The 13,347-nt window shown below is 45.9% G+C and overlaps 1 protein-coding gene across 2 annotated transcripts; it reads right to left on the bottom strand.

The window, feature by feature from the left end:
- Positions 1-1,083: 1,083 nt before the first annotated feature.
- Positions 1,084-13,201, bottom strand: LOC132381592 (gastrula zinc finger protein XlCGF26.1-like). Of its 2 annotated transcripts, none has more exons than XM_059951086.1 (2): positions 12,883-13,201; positions 1,084-3,970 (listed from the first exon to the last, which is right to left on the bottom strand). In XM_059951086.1, the coding sequence occupies exon 2, from the start codon at positions 3,724-3,726 to the stop codon at positions 1,747-1,749; it is 1,980 nt and encodes a 659-aa protein (XP_059807069.1). In that variant the 5' UTR covers positions 3,727-3,970; positions 12,883-13,201; the 3' UTR covers positions 1,084-1,746. The 2 variants fall into 2 exon arrangements, with proteins under 2 accessions (XP_059807069.1, XP_059807070.1); XM_059951087.1 differs by lacking the exon at positions 12,883-13,201 and adding an exon at positions 12,053-12,828.
- Positions 13,202-13,347: the final 146 nt, after the last annotated feature.

The raw sequence follows: 13,347 nt of genomic DNA, 5'->3' as shown, positions 1-13,347 counted from the left end.
ATACTGCCATATTATCATAATTCCCCTTTAATCTTGAAATTTTTAACACTGTAACAAATCTAACAAAAGATTCTTTACAGTGCCTGATTCTCAATTCCCTGTTGTGTAACATATATCCTACTACACATACAGTATAACATACAAAATCTAACATTAAACAATACAATTACAGGATGAATTGCTAATTTCAAAAAGGTATTAACTTTAGGAGACCAATCCAGTGGTGGATTGTAAGGTCTGTCCCTGCCTTAGCTATTTAATGTAATTTTTCCTATTCATAAACCATTTAACCTCCTTCCCTTGCTGATCCTTGGTAATTTCACTCAATTCCTTAGTTACCTCTAGTGATCTTAATATTCTTAAGAGTCATGGAGTAATAAGAGATGCCCTTTGGAACAGACTCGCTGATAGAACCCAAGTTGCTGAATTAATCAAGTTGGAAATCAATGTTTTTTTTTAAGATTGTGAATGGCAGGTTGGGGGTGGGGGGGGGAGGAGGAATCAGCTGGCACAATGAATGAGGCACAGGGTCTGTCAGGAAAGTCCTATAATGCAGTAACTCAACTGTGTGATACCTAGCCCTTAGAGAACAGATACCGTGAGAATGCCACAGTAGCATAGAGGTTAGTGCGAAGGACTTTGGGGTTCGATTCAAGTGCCCTCTGGAGGAAAGATTGTGTGTCCTTCCTGTGTGCTCCAGTTTCCTCCAACATCACAAAGACAAGCACTGATGGGTTAATAAACTGTCCCTGATGTCCATGTGATAGTCAGATTTGGTGGAGGCAAGGAGGGATTGCAGGGAAAATTTATAAAAATTGGATTAATGGAGCATTAGAGTAGATGGGAAGTTGATGATCAGCATACATCTGATGAGCCAAAAGGCCTGTTTCCAAGCTACATCTCTAGTATTCTAAGATTGTTAAGGATATTTATACTGGCTGAGATGGAAAGAGGCTGGTGCGGAACAGAAGCACTTGATGGGATGGGCTGAATGGCCTCTTTGCCATACATACAATGTGCAGTAGAGTCATGAATGAGCCTGAGATAATGTGTTTACAACAGAATTGATTTATTCATCATGGATCCAGAATATTAAACTCCAGCCCAGTAAATCAACAAAATAAAACACCTGTACCAAATGTCTGGTGTTTAATCCAAGGAGAGATGAGCAACAGCAATAGTGACATAATCTTACACCTGCAGCTATCTGGGAACTTACATTGCTTCCAGCAGTACTGATGTGGTGTATACAGCTCTGTCCAACACTGGCAACGTCCTCCCCACCATTGAGCACATCTACCTGAAGCACTGCCTCAAGAAAGCAGCATTCCCCCACTATCCAGGCTATGCTCTCTTCTCACTACTTCCATTGAGAAAGACGTACAGGAGCCTTGGATCCGACACCAGCAGGTTCAGGAACAGTTATGATTACCCCTCAACTATCAGGTTTCTGAACTGTTGTGGATAACTTCACTCATCTCAACTCTGAATTAATTCGACAACCTACAGACTTGTTCTCAAAGACTCTTTACAAGTCAATTTTTCAACATTATTTTTTATTTGCACAATTTGTCTTTTGCACATTGGTTGTTTGTTAGCCATTATTTATGTATAGCTTTTTCATAAATTCTGTTATATTTCTTTATTTTCCTGTAAGTGCCTGCAACAAAATTAATCTCAAGGTAGTAAATGGTGACATAAATGTACCTTGATAATAAATTTACTTTGACTCTGAATACTGAAAATTCAGCACACGTCATTTTTCCCCTCAGTGTTTTTGCACTGGTGTTTCTGTAGGTGGGATGACCGAGTAAATCCCTTTCCACACACGGCACAGATGAATGGCTTCTCCCCGGTGTGAATTCGTTGGTGGGTTCGCAGGTTGGATAACTGAATGAATCTCCTTCCACACTCCAAGCAAACAAAAGGTTTCTCCCCAGTGTGAATTTGCTGGTGTGTCCGCAGACTGGATGACCGAGTGAATCGCTTTCCACACTCGGAGCAGGTGAAGGACCTCTCCCCTTTGTGAATCTGCTGATGTGTCCGCAGGGTGGATGACTGAGTGAATCTCTTCCCACACTCAGTGCAAATGAACGGCCTCTCACCAGTGTGTATTCGCTGATGTGTCTGCAGGTGGGACGACCGAATGAATCCCTTGCCACACTTGGTGCAGGTGAAGGGCCTTTCCCCAGTATGAACTTGCTGGTGCATCCGCAGGCCGGATGACTGCACGAATCTTTGCCCACACTTGGTGCATGTGAATGGGCCCCCTTCACTGTGAACCCGCTGATGCAAAAGCAGTTCGGATGACTGGGTGAATCCCTCCCCACATACTGAGCAGGTGAAGGGTCTCTCTCCAGTGTGAATTTGCTGGTGCAAAAGCAGCTCGGATGACTGGGTGAATCCCTCCCCACATACAGAGCAGATGAAGGACCTCTCCGCATCGTGAATTCGCTGGTGTGTCCGCAGGTTGGATGACTGAGTGAATCTCTTCCCACACTTGGTGCACCTGAAGGGCTTCTCTCCAGTGTGAGTCCTCTGGTGTAAGAGCAGCTCAGACGACCGAGTGAACCCCTTCCCACACTCAGAGCAGGTGAATGGCCTCTCCCCGGTGTGTGTTCGCTGGTGTAAGCACAGCTCAGATGACCGAGTGAACCTCTTTCCACACTCAGGGCAGATGAATGTCCTCTCCCCATTGTGGATTCGCTGGTGTGACTGCAGGTTGGATGACTGAGTGAATCTTTTCCCGCATTCAGCGCAGGCAAAGGGCCTCTCTCCAGTGTGGATTCGCTGGTGTGTCTGCAGACTGGATGACCGCATGAACCTCTGCCCACAGTCATTGCAGATGAAGGGCCTCTCTCCAGTGTGACTTCTCTGGTGTCTCCTCATGCTGGATGACCGAGCAAAGCTCTGCCCACACTCGGTGCATGTGAACGGCCTCTCCCCGGTGTGAACCCTTCGGTGTAAGAGCAGCTCAGAAGACCGAGTGAATCCCTTCCCACATTCAGAGCAAGTGAACGGCCTCTCCCCGGTGTGAATCCGCTGATGTAAAAGCAGCTCAGACGACCGGGTGAATCCTTTCCCACATTTGGAACAGTTAAACGGCTTCTCCCCAGTGTGAACTCCTTGGTGTAGAAGCAGTTCAGATGACCGAGTGAACCCCTTCCCACATTCAGAACAGATGAACGTCCTCTCCCCGGTGTGAATTTGCTGGTGTAATTGCAGATTGGATGACCGAGTGAATTTCTTTCCACACTCAATACAGGCAAAGGGCCTCTCCCCAGTGTGGATTCGCTGGTGTGCCTGCAGACTGGATGACTGAACAAATTTCTTCCCACATTCGGAGCATGAGAATGGCCTCTCCCCAGTGTGAATTCGCTGGTGTAAGAACAGCTCAGATGACTGAGTGAATCTCTTCCCACATTCAGAGCAGGAGAATGGCCTCTCCCCAGTGTGAACTTGCTGGTGTCTCAGGAGGCTGGATGAATTAATGAACCTCTTCCCGCATTCAGAGCAGCTAAACGGCCTGTCTCCAGTGTGCCTTTTCCTGTGTAAGTTCAGGCTGGATGAATGAGTAAATCCTTTCCCACACTCGGAGCAGGTGAAAGGCCTTTCTCCAGTGTGAATTCGCTGATGTACCATTAGGCTGGATGACCGAGCGAACCTCTTCCCACATGTAGAGCAGATGAACGACCTCACCTCAGTATGAACTCGCTGGTGTGCCATCAGTTTGAATGACCGAGTAAAACTCCTTCCACACTCAGAGCAGCCAGATGGTCTGTCCCAGGTATGAACTCATTGGTATCTCACCAAGTTCAATAAGAATGAATTTCTTTCCACATTCAAAACAGGCGAATGTCCTCTCTCCACTCTAAACTCATCGGTGTAGCATCAGGCATGATGAACGAATCCTTTCCCATACTTGTAACAGTGAAGATGAGCTTGCTTCTCTTTAGACCCTAGATCAATGCTGTTTCAACAAGACCATAAAACAGTGAGCTTCATCCCATACATTATATACACACACAAAAGTCTGCAGATGTCAGCTACCTTGAACAGAACACACAAAATGTTGGAGTACCTCAGCAGGTTAGGCCGCATCTATGGAGGAAAATAAGTTGTTGACATTCTCATCCCAAAACATGAACTGTTTATTTCCCATCATAATTGTTGCCTGACTTGCTGAGATCACCAAAAGTTCAGTGTGCATTGCATAGGTTAGCATGGGGTATTGTCTCTCTTTGAAGGAAATACAAAAGATACCAGAGGTGATTGATAAGTTCGTGGCCTGAGGTAGGAGTCAATTTTAGAAAACCTAGCACATTTATTTTTCAACATAGTCCCCTCCTACATGTACACTTAGTCCAGCAGTTGTGGAGCATACGGAACCCTTCTTTGTAGAAGTGGTCCACAGCAGGGCTGATTGATAAGTTCTTGGCCTAAGATGGAAGGAGATGAGTTATACAGCCCTCATTACATGCACATGCAGTTCAACTCTGAACTGCAGAAAGTTTGAAGTTAATAACTCATCTCCTTCTACCTTAGGCCATGAATTTATCAATAACCTCTGCTGTGGACCACTTCTGGAGGTCCAAGGTGCCAACTTCTACAAAGAAGGGGTCTGTATGCTCCACGACCGCTGGACTGAGTGTGTAAATATAGGAAAAATAAATGTGCTAGGTTTTCTAAAATTGACTCCTTCTACCTTAGGCCATGAACTCATCATATAAGCACAGAAATAGAGTGGATTCCAGTTAATCGGAGCAGCTGCTTACTTGGAATAACTCTGAAAGAACAAATCTAATTGTTAAAATATCTGGGATTCCTTTTGTTTATTTGGAACACTATGCTGCTTAACTGGGACAGGAGACAGTTACTGAACAGTTTCTAAGTAACGTCAGTTGCATGCACTTGTGTGGCTATTAGCCACTACACTGTGTTTACAATAGTTTTTAAATAGCATTGGAGCATGTGTTTGTGTTCAAAAAGCAGTGATTGTTGTCACTGATAGTTGGTGAGAAATAAGCAGCAAGACAATTTAGAACTGTTCTACTCACTGCGGTTTCAAACATACAGGCTTGGAAATGCCAGAAATGGCTGGGAGTTAAAATGAAACCATTTCACTACTTCAACAAGCATGGAGCTATGAAGAATTTGAAGGTATCGACAATCATCTTAAATAATACAATGAAAATGAAGATTTTGAGGATGCAGTTGTCAAAAACATTGTATGAAGGCAGATCATTATCTACAAAAGGTGCCTGTGCTAATTTTGTTCACATACAAGATACACTGGATGAATTCCCCTGTCGATTATCATTAAGAACTAATAAACAGTTTTACAGTACTGTAGTGGTATTGCTAGTGTTCTAATTTTGTTCTTTATTTCGTTGAAATATATAGCTTGTTACTCAGTTTGTGTTTTTATACTTTTTAAATTTTTTCCATGAAACTTCAACTATTATTTCCAAGGGGCAGCTGCTTAATTGGGCCAAAACTGTACTGGTCCTGATGTGTCCCAATCCGAATCCTTAACACACTTGAAAGTATTTCTGGTTTCCCTCTAAGATGATTCAAGTCTACACACACACACACACACACACACACAGACAGACACAGACACACACAAAAACACACAGTTTCTCCCTGGCGTATCCTGCTTCTCAATGTGTAACCCTTTCCACAGTCAGTGTGCTTGAACATTCTCACTCAGCGCATTCCCCACTTGCACATTTAAGCGCTGGTGAACCCAAAAGCATGGGCTTGCCCTCTATGCGAACTGGTGCCCGCTTTGTTCATAGTCATACAGCCCTCCGACACAGAAACAGGCTTTTGGGCCCTCCTGCCCATGCCAAACTGTTATTTTGCCTAGTCCCATAGTTCCTGCATTTTAGCCCTCAATACTCCACTCATCCATATACTCATCCAAATTTTTCTTAAATGTTGGACTCAAACCCACTGGCAGCTCGTTCCACACTCTCACTGCCCTCGGAGTGAAGAAGTATCCACTCAGGTTCCCGTTAAGTATTTAACCTTTCACCCTAAATCTACCTCTAATTCTAGGTCCACCCAACCTCACTGGAAAAAGCCTGCTTACATTTACCCTATCCATACCACTCATAATTTTATATACCTCTATCAAATCTCCTCTCATCCTCCTACACTCCACGGAATAAAGTCCCAACCTATTTAACCTTTCCCTCCAACTCTGGTCTTCAAGTCCCAACAACATCCTTGTAAATATTCTCTGTACTCTTTCAATCTTATCGATATCTTTCCTTTAGGTGGATGACCAGAAATGTACACAATAGTCTAAATTAGGCCTCACCAATGTTTGTTTTCCTTTCTTTTTCTGCCTGGTAAAGAACAGCATTTCAGAAGAGATAAATTTGGTTTCCCAGGTACGGTGTGACATTGCACTGTTACAAATCTTGAGAAACAAGTGAACTTCAGCAGCAAACAGCATCCAGCAGTCTGGGCACATTCCAGCCTCCTAGGTCAACATCAAAATTTATTTTTGTCTTTATTAGAATTGGCCATTAATGCCAGGAACAGAAAACTTTACAAAAAGTGGTGGATACAGCCCAGTCCATCACAGGCAAAGTCCTCTCCACCATTGAGCACATTTGATGATGATGCACCCATCATCAATGACTCCCACTACCCCTGTCCATAAGACATAGGAGCAGAATTCGGCCATCTAGTCCATCAAGTCTGCTCTGCCATTCAATCATGGCTGATCCTTTTTTTTTAAAATCTCCTCCCCAACCCCAGCTCTTGACCTTCTCCCCGTAAGTCATGCTATCTTCTCACTACTTCCATCGGGAAGGAGGTACAGAGCCTTAAGTGTCACACCACTGGGTTCAGGAACACTTATTACCCCTCAAACATCAGGCTCCTGAGCCGGTGTGGATACGTTCATTCATCTCAATACTGAACTGACGCCACAACCTATGGACTCACTTTCAAGGACTCCACAACTCATGTTCTCAGTATTATTTATTTACTTTTTTTTATTAGTTGCACAATTTGCCATCTTTTGCACAATGGTTGTTTATCAGTCTTTATATATGGTTTTTCATAAATTTCTTCATTTTCCTGTGTATATCTGCCTGAAAATGAGGTAAATTTACTTTCACTTCACTTGATTTTTCATACTATGTATTTTGTCTCAGATATTCTTTCTGATAGTACAGCTTGACCTGCCAGGTGTGCCGAGCGGTCCCGCTACTAACGACTCATACCTGAGCTGCCAGGTGTGCCGAACGGTCCCGCTACTAACGACTCATACCTGACCTGCCAGGTGTGCCGAACGGTCCCGCTACTAACGACTCATACCTGACCTGCCAGCTGTGCCGAACAGTCCCACTACTAACGACTCATACCTGAGCTGCCAGGTGTGCCGAACAGTCCCACTACTAACGACTCATACCTGAGCTGCCAGGTGTGCCGAACAGTCCCACTACTAACGACTCATACCTGAGCTGCCAGGTGTGCCGAACAGTCCCACTACTAACGACTCATACCTGACCTGCCAGGTGTGCCGAACAGTCCCACTACTAACTCATACCTGAGCTGCCAGGTGTGCCGAACAGTCCCACTACTAACGACTCATACCTGAGCTGCCAGGTGTGCCGAACAGTCCCACTACTAACGACTCATACCTGAGCTGCCAGGTGTGCCGAACAGTCCCACTACTAACGACTCATACCTGACCTGCCAGCTGTGCCGAACAGTCCCACTACTAACGACTCATACCTGAGCTGCCAGGTGTGCCGAACAGTCCCACTACTAACGACTCATTCCTGAGCTGCCAGGTGTGCCGAACATTCCCGCTACTAACGACTCATACCTGAGCTGCCAGGTGTGCCGAACAGTCCCGCTACTAACGACTCATACCTGACCTGCCAGGTGTGCCGAGCAGTCCCACTACTAACGACTCATACCTGAGCTGCCAGGTGTGCCGAACAGTCCCGCTACTAACGACTCATACCTGAGCTGCCAGGTGTGCCGAACAGTCCCGCTACTAACGACTCATACCTGACCTGCCAGGTGTGCCGAGCAGTCCCACTACTAACGACTCATTCCTGAGCTGCCAGGTGTGCCGAACAGTCCCGCTACTAATGCCTCATACCTGACCTGCCAGGTGTGCCGAGCAGTCCCGCTACTAACGACTCATACCTGAGCTGCCAGGTGTGCCGAACAGTCCCGCTACTAACGACTCATACCTGAGCTGCCAGGTGTGCCGAACAGTCCCACTACTAACGACTCATTCCTGAGCTGCCAGGTGTGCCGAACAGTCCCCCTACTAACGACTCATACCTGACCTGCCAGGTGTGCCGAACAGTCCCAGTACTAACGACTCATACCTGAGCTGCCAGGTGTGCCGAACAGTCCCGCTACTAACGATTCATACCTGAGCTGCCAGGTGTGCCGAACAGTCCCACTACTAACGACTCATACCTGAGCTGCCAGGTGTGCCGAGCGGTCCCACTACTAACGACTCATACCTGAGCTGCCAGGTGTGCCGAACAGTCCCACTACTAACGCCTCATACCTGACCTGCCAGGTGTGCCGAACAGTCCCACTACTAACGACTCATACCTGTCCTGCCAGGTGTGCCGAACAGTCCCACTACTAACGACTCATACCTGACCTGCCAGGTGTGCCGAACAGTCCCACTACTAACGACTCATACCTGAGCTGCCAGGTGTGCCGAACAGTCCTACTACTAACGACTCATACCTGAGCTGCCAGGTGTGCCGAACAGTCCCCCTACTAACGACTCATACCTGACCTGCCAGGTGTGCCGAACAGTCCCGCTACTAACGACTCATACCTGACCTGCCAGGTGTGCTGAACAGTCCCACTACTAACGACTCATACCTGAGCTGCCAGGTGTGCCGAACAGTCCTACTACTAACGACTCATACCTGAGCTGCCAGGTGTGCCGAACAGTCCCAGTACTAACGACTCATACCTGAGCTGCCAGGTGTGCCGAACAGTCCTACTACTAACGACTCATACCTGAGCTGCCAGGTGTGCCGAACAGTCCCAGTACTAACGACTCATACCTGAGCTGCCAGGTGTGCCGAACAGTCCCGCTACTAACGACTCATACCTGACCTGCCAGGTGTGCTGAACAGTCCCACTACTAACGACTCATACCTGAGCTGCCAGGTGTGCCGAACAGTCCCACTACTAACGACTCATACCTGACCTGCCAGGTGTGCCGAACAGTCCCACTACTAACGCCTCATACCTGACCTGCCAGGTGTGCCGAACAGTCCCACTACTAACGACTCATACCTGTCCTGCCAGGTGTGCCGAACAGTCCCACTACTAACGACTCATACCTGACCTGCCAGGTGTGCCGAACAGTCCCACTACTAACGACTCATACCTGAGCTGCCAGGTGTGCCGAACAGTCCCACTACTAACGACTCATACCTGAGCTGCCAGGTGTGCCGAACAGTCCCACTACTAACGACTCATACCTGACCTGCCAGGTGTGCCGAACAGTCCTACTACTAACGACTCATACCTGAGCTGCCAGGTGTGCCGAACAGTCCCACTACTAACGACTCATACCTGAGCTGCCAGGTGTGCCGAACAGTCCCACTACTAACGACTCATACCTGAGCTGCCAGGTGTGCCGAACAGTCCTCCTACTAACGACTCATACCTGACCTGCCAGGTGTGCCGAACAGTCCCACTACTAACGACTCATACCTGAGCTGCCAGGTGTGCCGAACAGTCCCGCTACTAACGACTCATACCTGAGCTGCCAGGTGTGCCGAACAGTCCCACTACTAACGACTCATACCTGACCTGCCAGGTGTGCCGAGCGGTCCCACTACTAACGACTCATACCTGTCCTGCCAGGTGTGCCGAACAGTCCCACTACTAACGACTCATACCTGAGCTGCCAGGTGTGCCGAACAGTCCCGCTACTAACGACTCATACCTGTCCTGCCAGGTGTGCCGAACAGTCCCACTACTAACGACTCATACCTGAGCTGCCAGGTGTGCCGAACAGTCCCCCTACTAACGACTCATACCTGAGCTGCCAGGTGTGCTGAACAGTCCCACTACTAACGACTCATACCTGACCTGCCAGGTGTGCCGAACAGTCCCACTACTAACGACTCATACCTGAGCTGCCAGGTGTGCCGAACAGTCCCACTACTAACGACTCATACCTGAGCTGCCAGGTGTGCCGAACAGTCCCACTACTAACGACTCAGTACAGTCAACCAAGCATAATCTGCTTCCAAATGATGTGGTCCCAGCCGAGACATATTTTGTTTGCTCTTCAAGAGCACCTCTCACCTTCTCTGTCACTGACAACCAAGCAATTATTTTTCATCTCTTTCTCTCTTAGAATTAGTGGTATCAAACTTAAAACGTTAACCCCGATTTTCTTTCTGCCGAGACTGCCTCACCTACTGTTAACTAAGTAGTTTGTAGTGTGGGGGGGGGGGGGTGGGGGAATGGTTGGAACAGCTTGGATAAGTATGGATAAAATAAAAGGGAAGGAGAGTGCAGAAAAGTTTGCAAAAACCTCCAGAACAAAAAGTTGAGAATAGGATAAAAAATTAACTTTGTGCAAGATGGAGATAAAATTGAAAACAGGAGTGAATACAAAAATGAAGGTACTATATCTGAATGCATGCAGTATACTGTCCATAATAAGATTATTTTCTGGCGAATTAGAAATGGGCAGGCGTATTGTAGCAGTTTAAACAAGATCACAGCTTAAGAGTTTAAAAGAAAAAGTGAGGGCATAGAATATAGCAAAAATTTGTGAGAAGCTAGATGATTGCAAAGCTTTTAAAAACAAAAAGAAAGCAACTAAAAAGCAATAAAGGCAGAAAAGATAAAAAAAATATGAAGATAAGGCTAGACAAAAATATAAAAGAGGATCCCAAGAGTTTTTTTTCCAGTAACTACTAGTCACCAACAGCTAATCAGAAAAGTCCCCCCCTTATCCCCAGAGTTTGGGGTACTTGGAGGTACCGGGATAAAATAGGCTGTAATCAGCATGGTTTCATCGAGGGAAAGTCTTGCTTGACAAATCTGTTGGAATTCTTTGAGGAAATAACAAGCAGGATTGACAAAGGAAAGTCAAGGATGTTTACTTGGATTTTCAGGTCTTTCACAAGGTACTATGAGACTGCTAAACAAGGTCAGAGCCCACGGTATTGCAGGAAAGATATTTAGCTGACTGGCAGAAGGCAAAGAGTGGGGATAAAGGGAGACTTTTCTGATTAGCTGTTGGTGACTAGTGATTAATGTTGGGTCCACTATTTTTCACAATGTGTGTTAATGATCTGAATGATAGAATTAATGGCTTTATAGTCAAGTTTGTGGATACAAAGACGAGTGGGGAGACAGATACTGCTGAGGAAGCAGGGAGCCTGGAGGACTTGGACAGATTAGGAGAATGGGCAAAAAGGTGACAGATGGAATACAATGCAGGGAAATGTATGGTCATGCACTTTGGTAGAAGGAATAAAGGCTGATTATTTTTTGTGGAGAGCAAAACGTCAGTTCCTTTCTTCCACTGAATTCCTCCAACACTTTCTGTTGCAAAGGAAATGTTCTCTCAGCTTAACCCTATTGAGCCCCCAAAATGCAGGAGAATGCCCGGAGATCTTTCTGAAACCAATAAGATTCTTATGAGTTTCAAGTTCACCTGCAATTCTTCTACACTTCAAAAGGTAGAGCCCCACACAGTTTACCCGCTTTCCTTCACGGCCAATCCCACCACAAGCAGGATCATCCTTGTGAACCTTCTCTGAACTTTCTCCAACATCTTTCCTTAAAATAGGGGCACTAAAACTGTTTGCAGTATGCGTGTAGTTAAGGCCTTCCCACTTTTTATATAACCTTAAAACAGGGCCAAAATTCCACTGAACTGCCTAGTTATCTGCTGCACCACTTTTTAAAAAAATTCTTGCACAACTTTTTATTATTGAAATAACATCATTATTTTGTTCTTCCTTTCAAAATTAATAAACAAACATTTAATACTTTACAGACTACTTACCAACTTTGACCATATGTGTGCGTAGCCTTTGAAACTCTCTCCATAAACTATTTGCATCTCCTGTGCAACTTAACCTTTCCATCTACTTTGTACCACCTGCAAATATGCTCCCTCATATTTACTCCCTTCCTCCTATTTATAGTTTCTTTTGTAAATGGTTGCAGACCCAGCACTGACCCTGTCCATAAGATCATAAGGCATAAGAGCACAATTGAGCTATTCAGCCCATTGACTCTGCTCCACCATTCGATTATGGCTGACTTACTATTCCTCTCAACCCCATTCTCCTCATACCCTTTGATACTCTTACTCATGAAGAACTTATCAACCTCCACTTTAAATATACCTAATTACTTTGCCTCCACACCCATCTGAGCCAATGAATTCCAGATTGACCACCCGCAGGCTAAAGAAATTCCTCCTCACTGCTGTTTTAAAGGGATGTCCTTCTATTCAAAGGCTGTGCTCTCTAGTTCTGGACTCTCTCGGTATTGGAAATATCCTCTCCGTATCCACTCTATCTCCCTGAAAGACTACTAATCATAGACTTATTCCTACTTGCTGTTTCACGAGTGATAGCCAATCCTCCTTCCACTCCAATCTATTAGTTCCATCACCATGGATTGTTGAGATGTAATCTTTTGTGAGGCACCCAGTCAAACATTTTCTGGAAGTCCAAATACACCTGCAGGTTCCCTTCTGTACACTCTAGCCAAGATCTCCTCAAAAACTTGAGAAATTCAGCAGACACAATTTACTTTTCATGAATCTACGGGTCTGCAGTTTGAAACATGAAGTCCGTTTCCACAGATGGCACCTGGCGAATTTACCTGCGGCTCTGTCTTTGTCTTCCAGCACCTGCAGTTGTCTTTTTAAAAGAGTACGAAGGAACTCTCTCTGGGAAAGCATCTGCAACCCTGGCCTCACGCTTTGTTTAAGAAGTCGCCTCGCTGAGATGAACGGCAGGTGGAAAGCAAATAAAGGGACGTTTTGAAACTGTGGAAAATACGTGCCAGAGGCCCTAGCAGCAGCCCTGCATTTCATATCTTAAAAGTCTTTATTTTGTCTCCGACCACTCTCGTTAGTCTATTCGCCAGAAAAGAAAGTCCCTCAACAATGGGATCACCTGCACAACCGTGGCCTCGCCCTGTATCAGCGATGTTCCCTTTTTTCCATCTAAACCCCCCCCCCCAACCCAACCCAACCCAACCCAACCCAACCGTCTTTGCAGGGGAAAACTTATTTTCTATATTTCCCGGTTCTAACGGAGCCAAAGCGGGAATTATGATTTCCAT

This window comes from Hypanus sabinus, chromosome 26 (assembly GCF_030144855.1).
Source record: "Hypanus sabinus isolate sHypSab1 chromosome 26, sHypSab1.hap1, whole genome shotgun sequence".
NCBI classification, from domain to species: Eukaryota; Metazoa; Chordata; class Chondrichthyes; order Myliobatiformes; family Dasyatidae; genus Hypanus; species Hypanus sabinus.
The sequence above is the reverse complement of the archived record's forward strand: the minus strand, read 5'-3'. Positions and strand labels throughout refer to the sequence as shown.

Coding starts and splice junctions, on each gene's coding strand:
- LOC132381592 (XM_059951086.1), bottom strand. CDS start 3,726: ATGGCACACCAGCGAGTTCATACTGAGGTGAGGTCGTTCATCTGCTCT.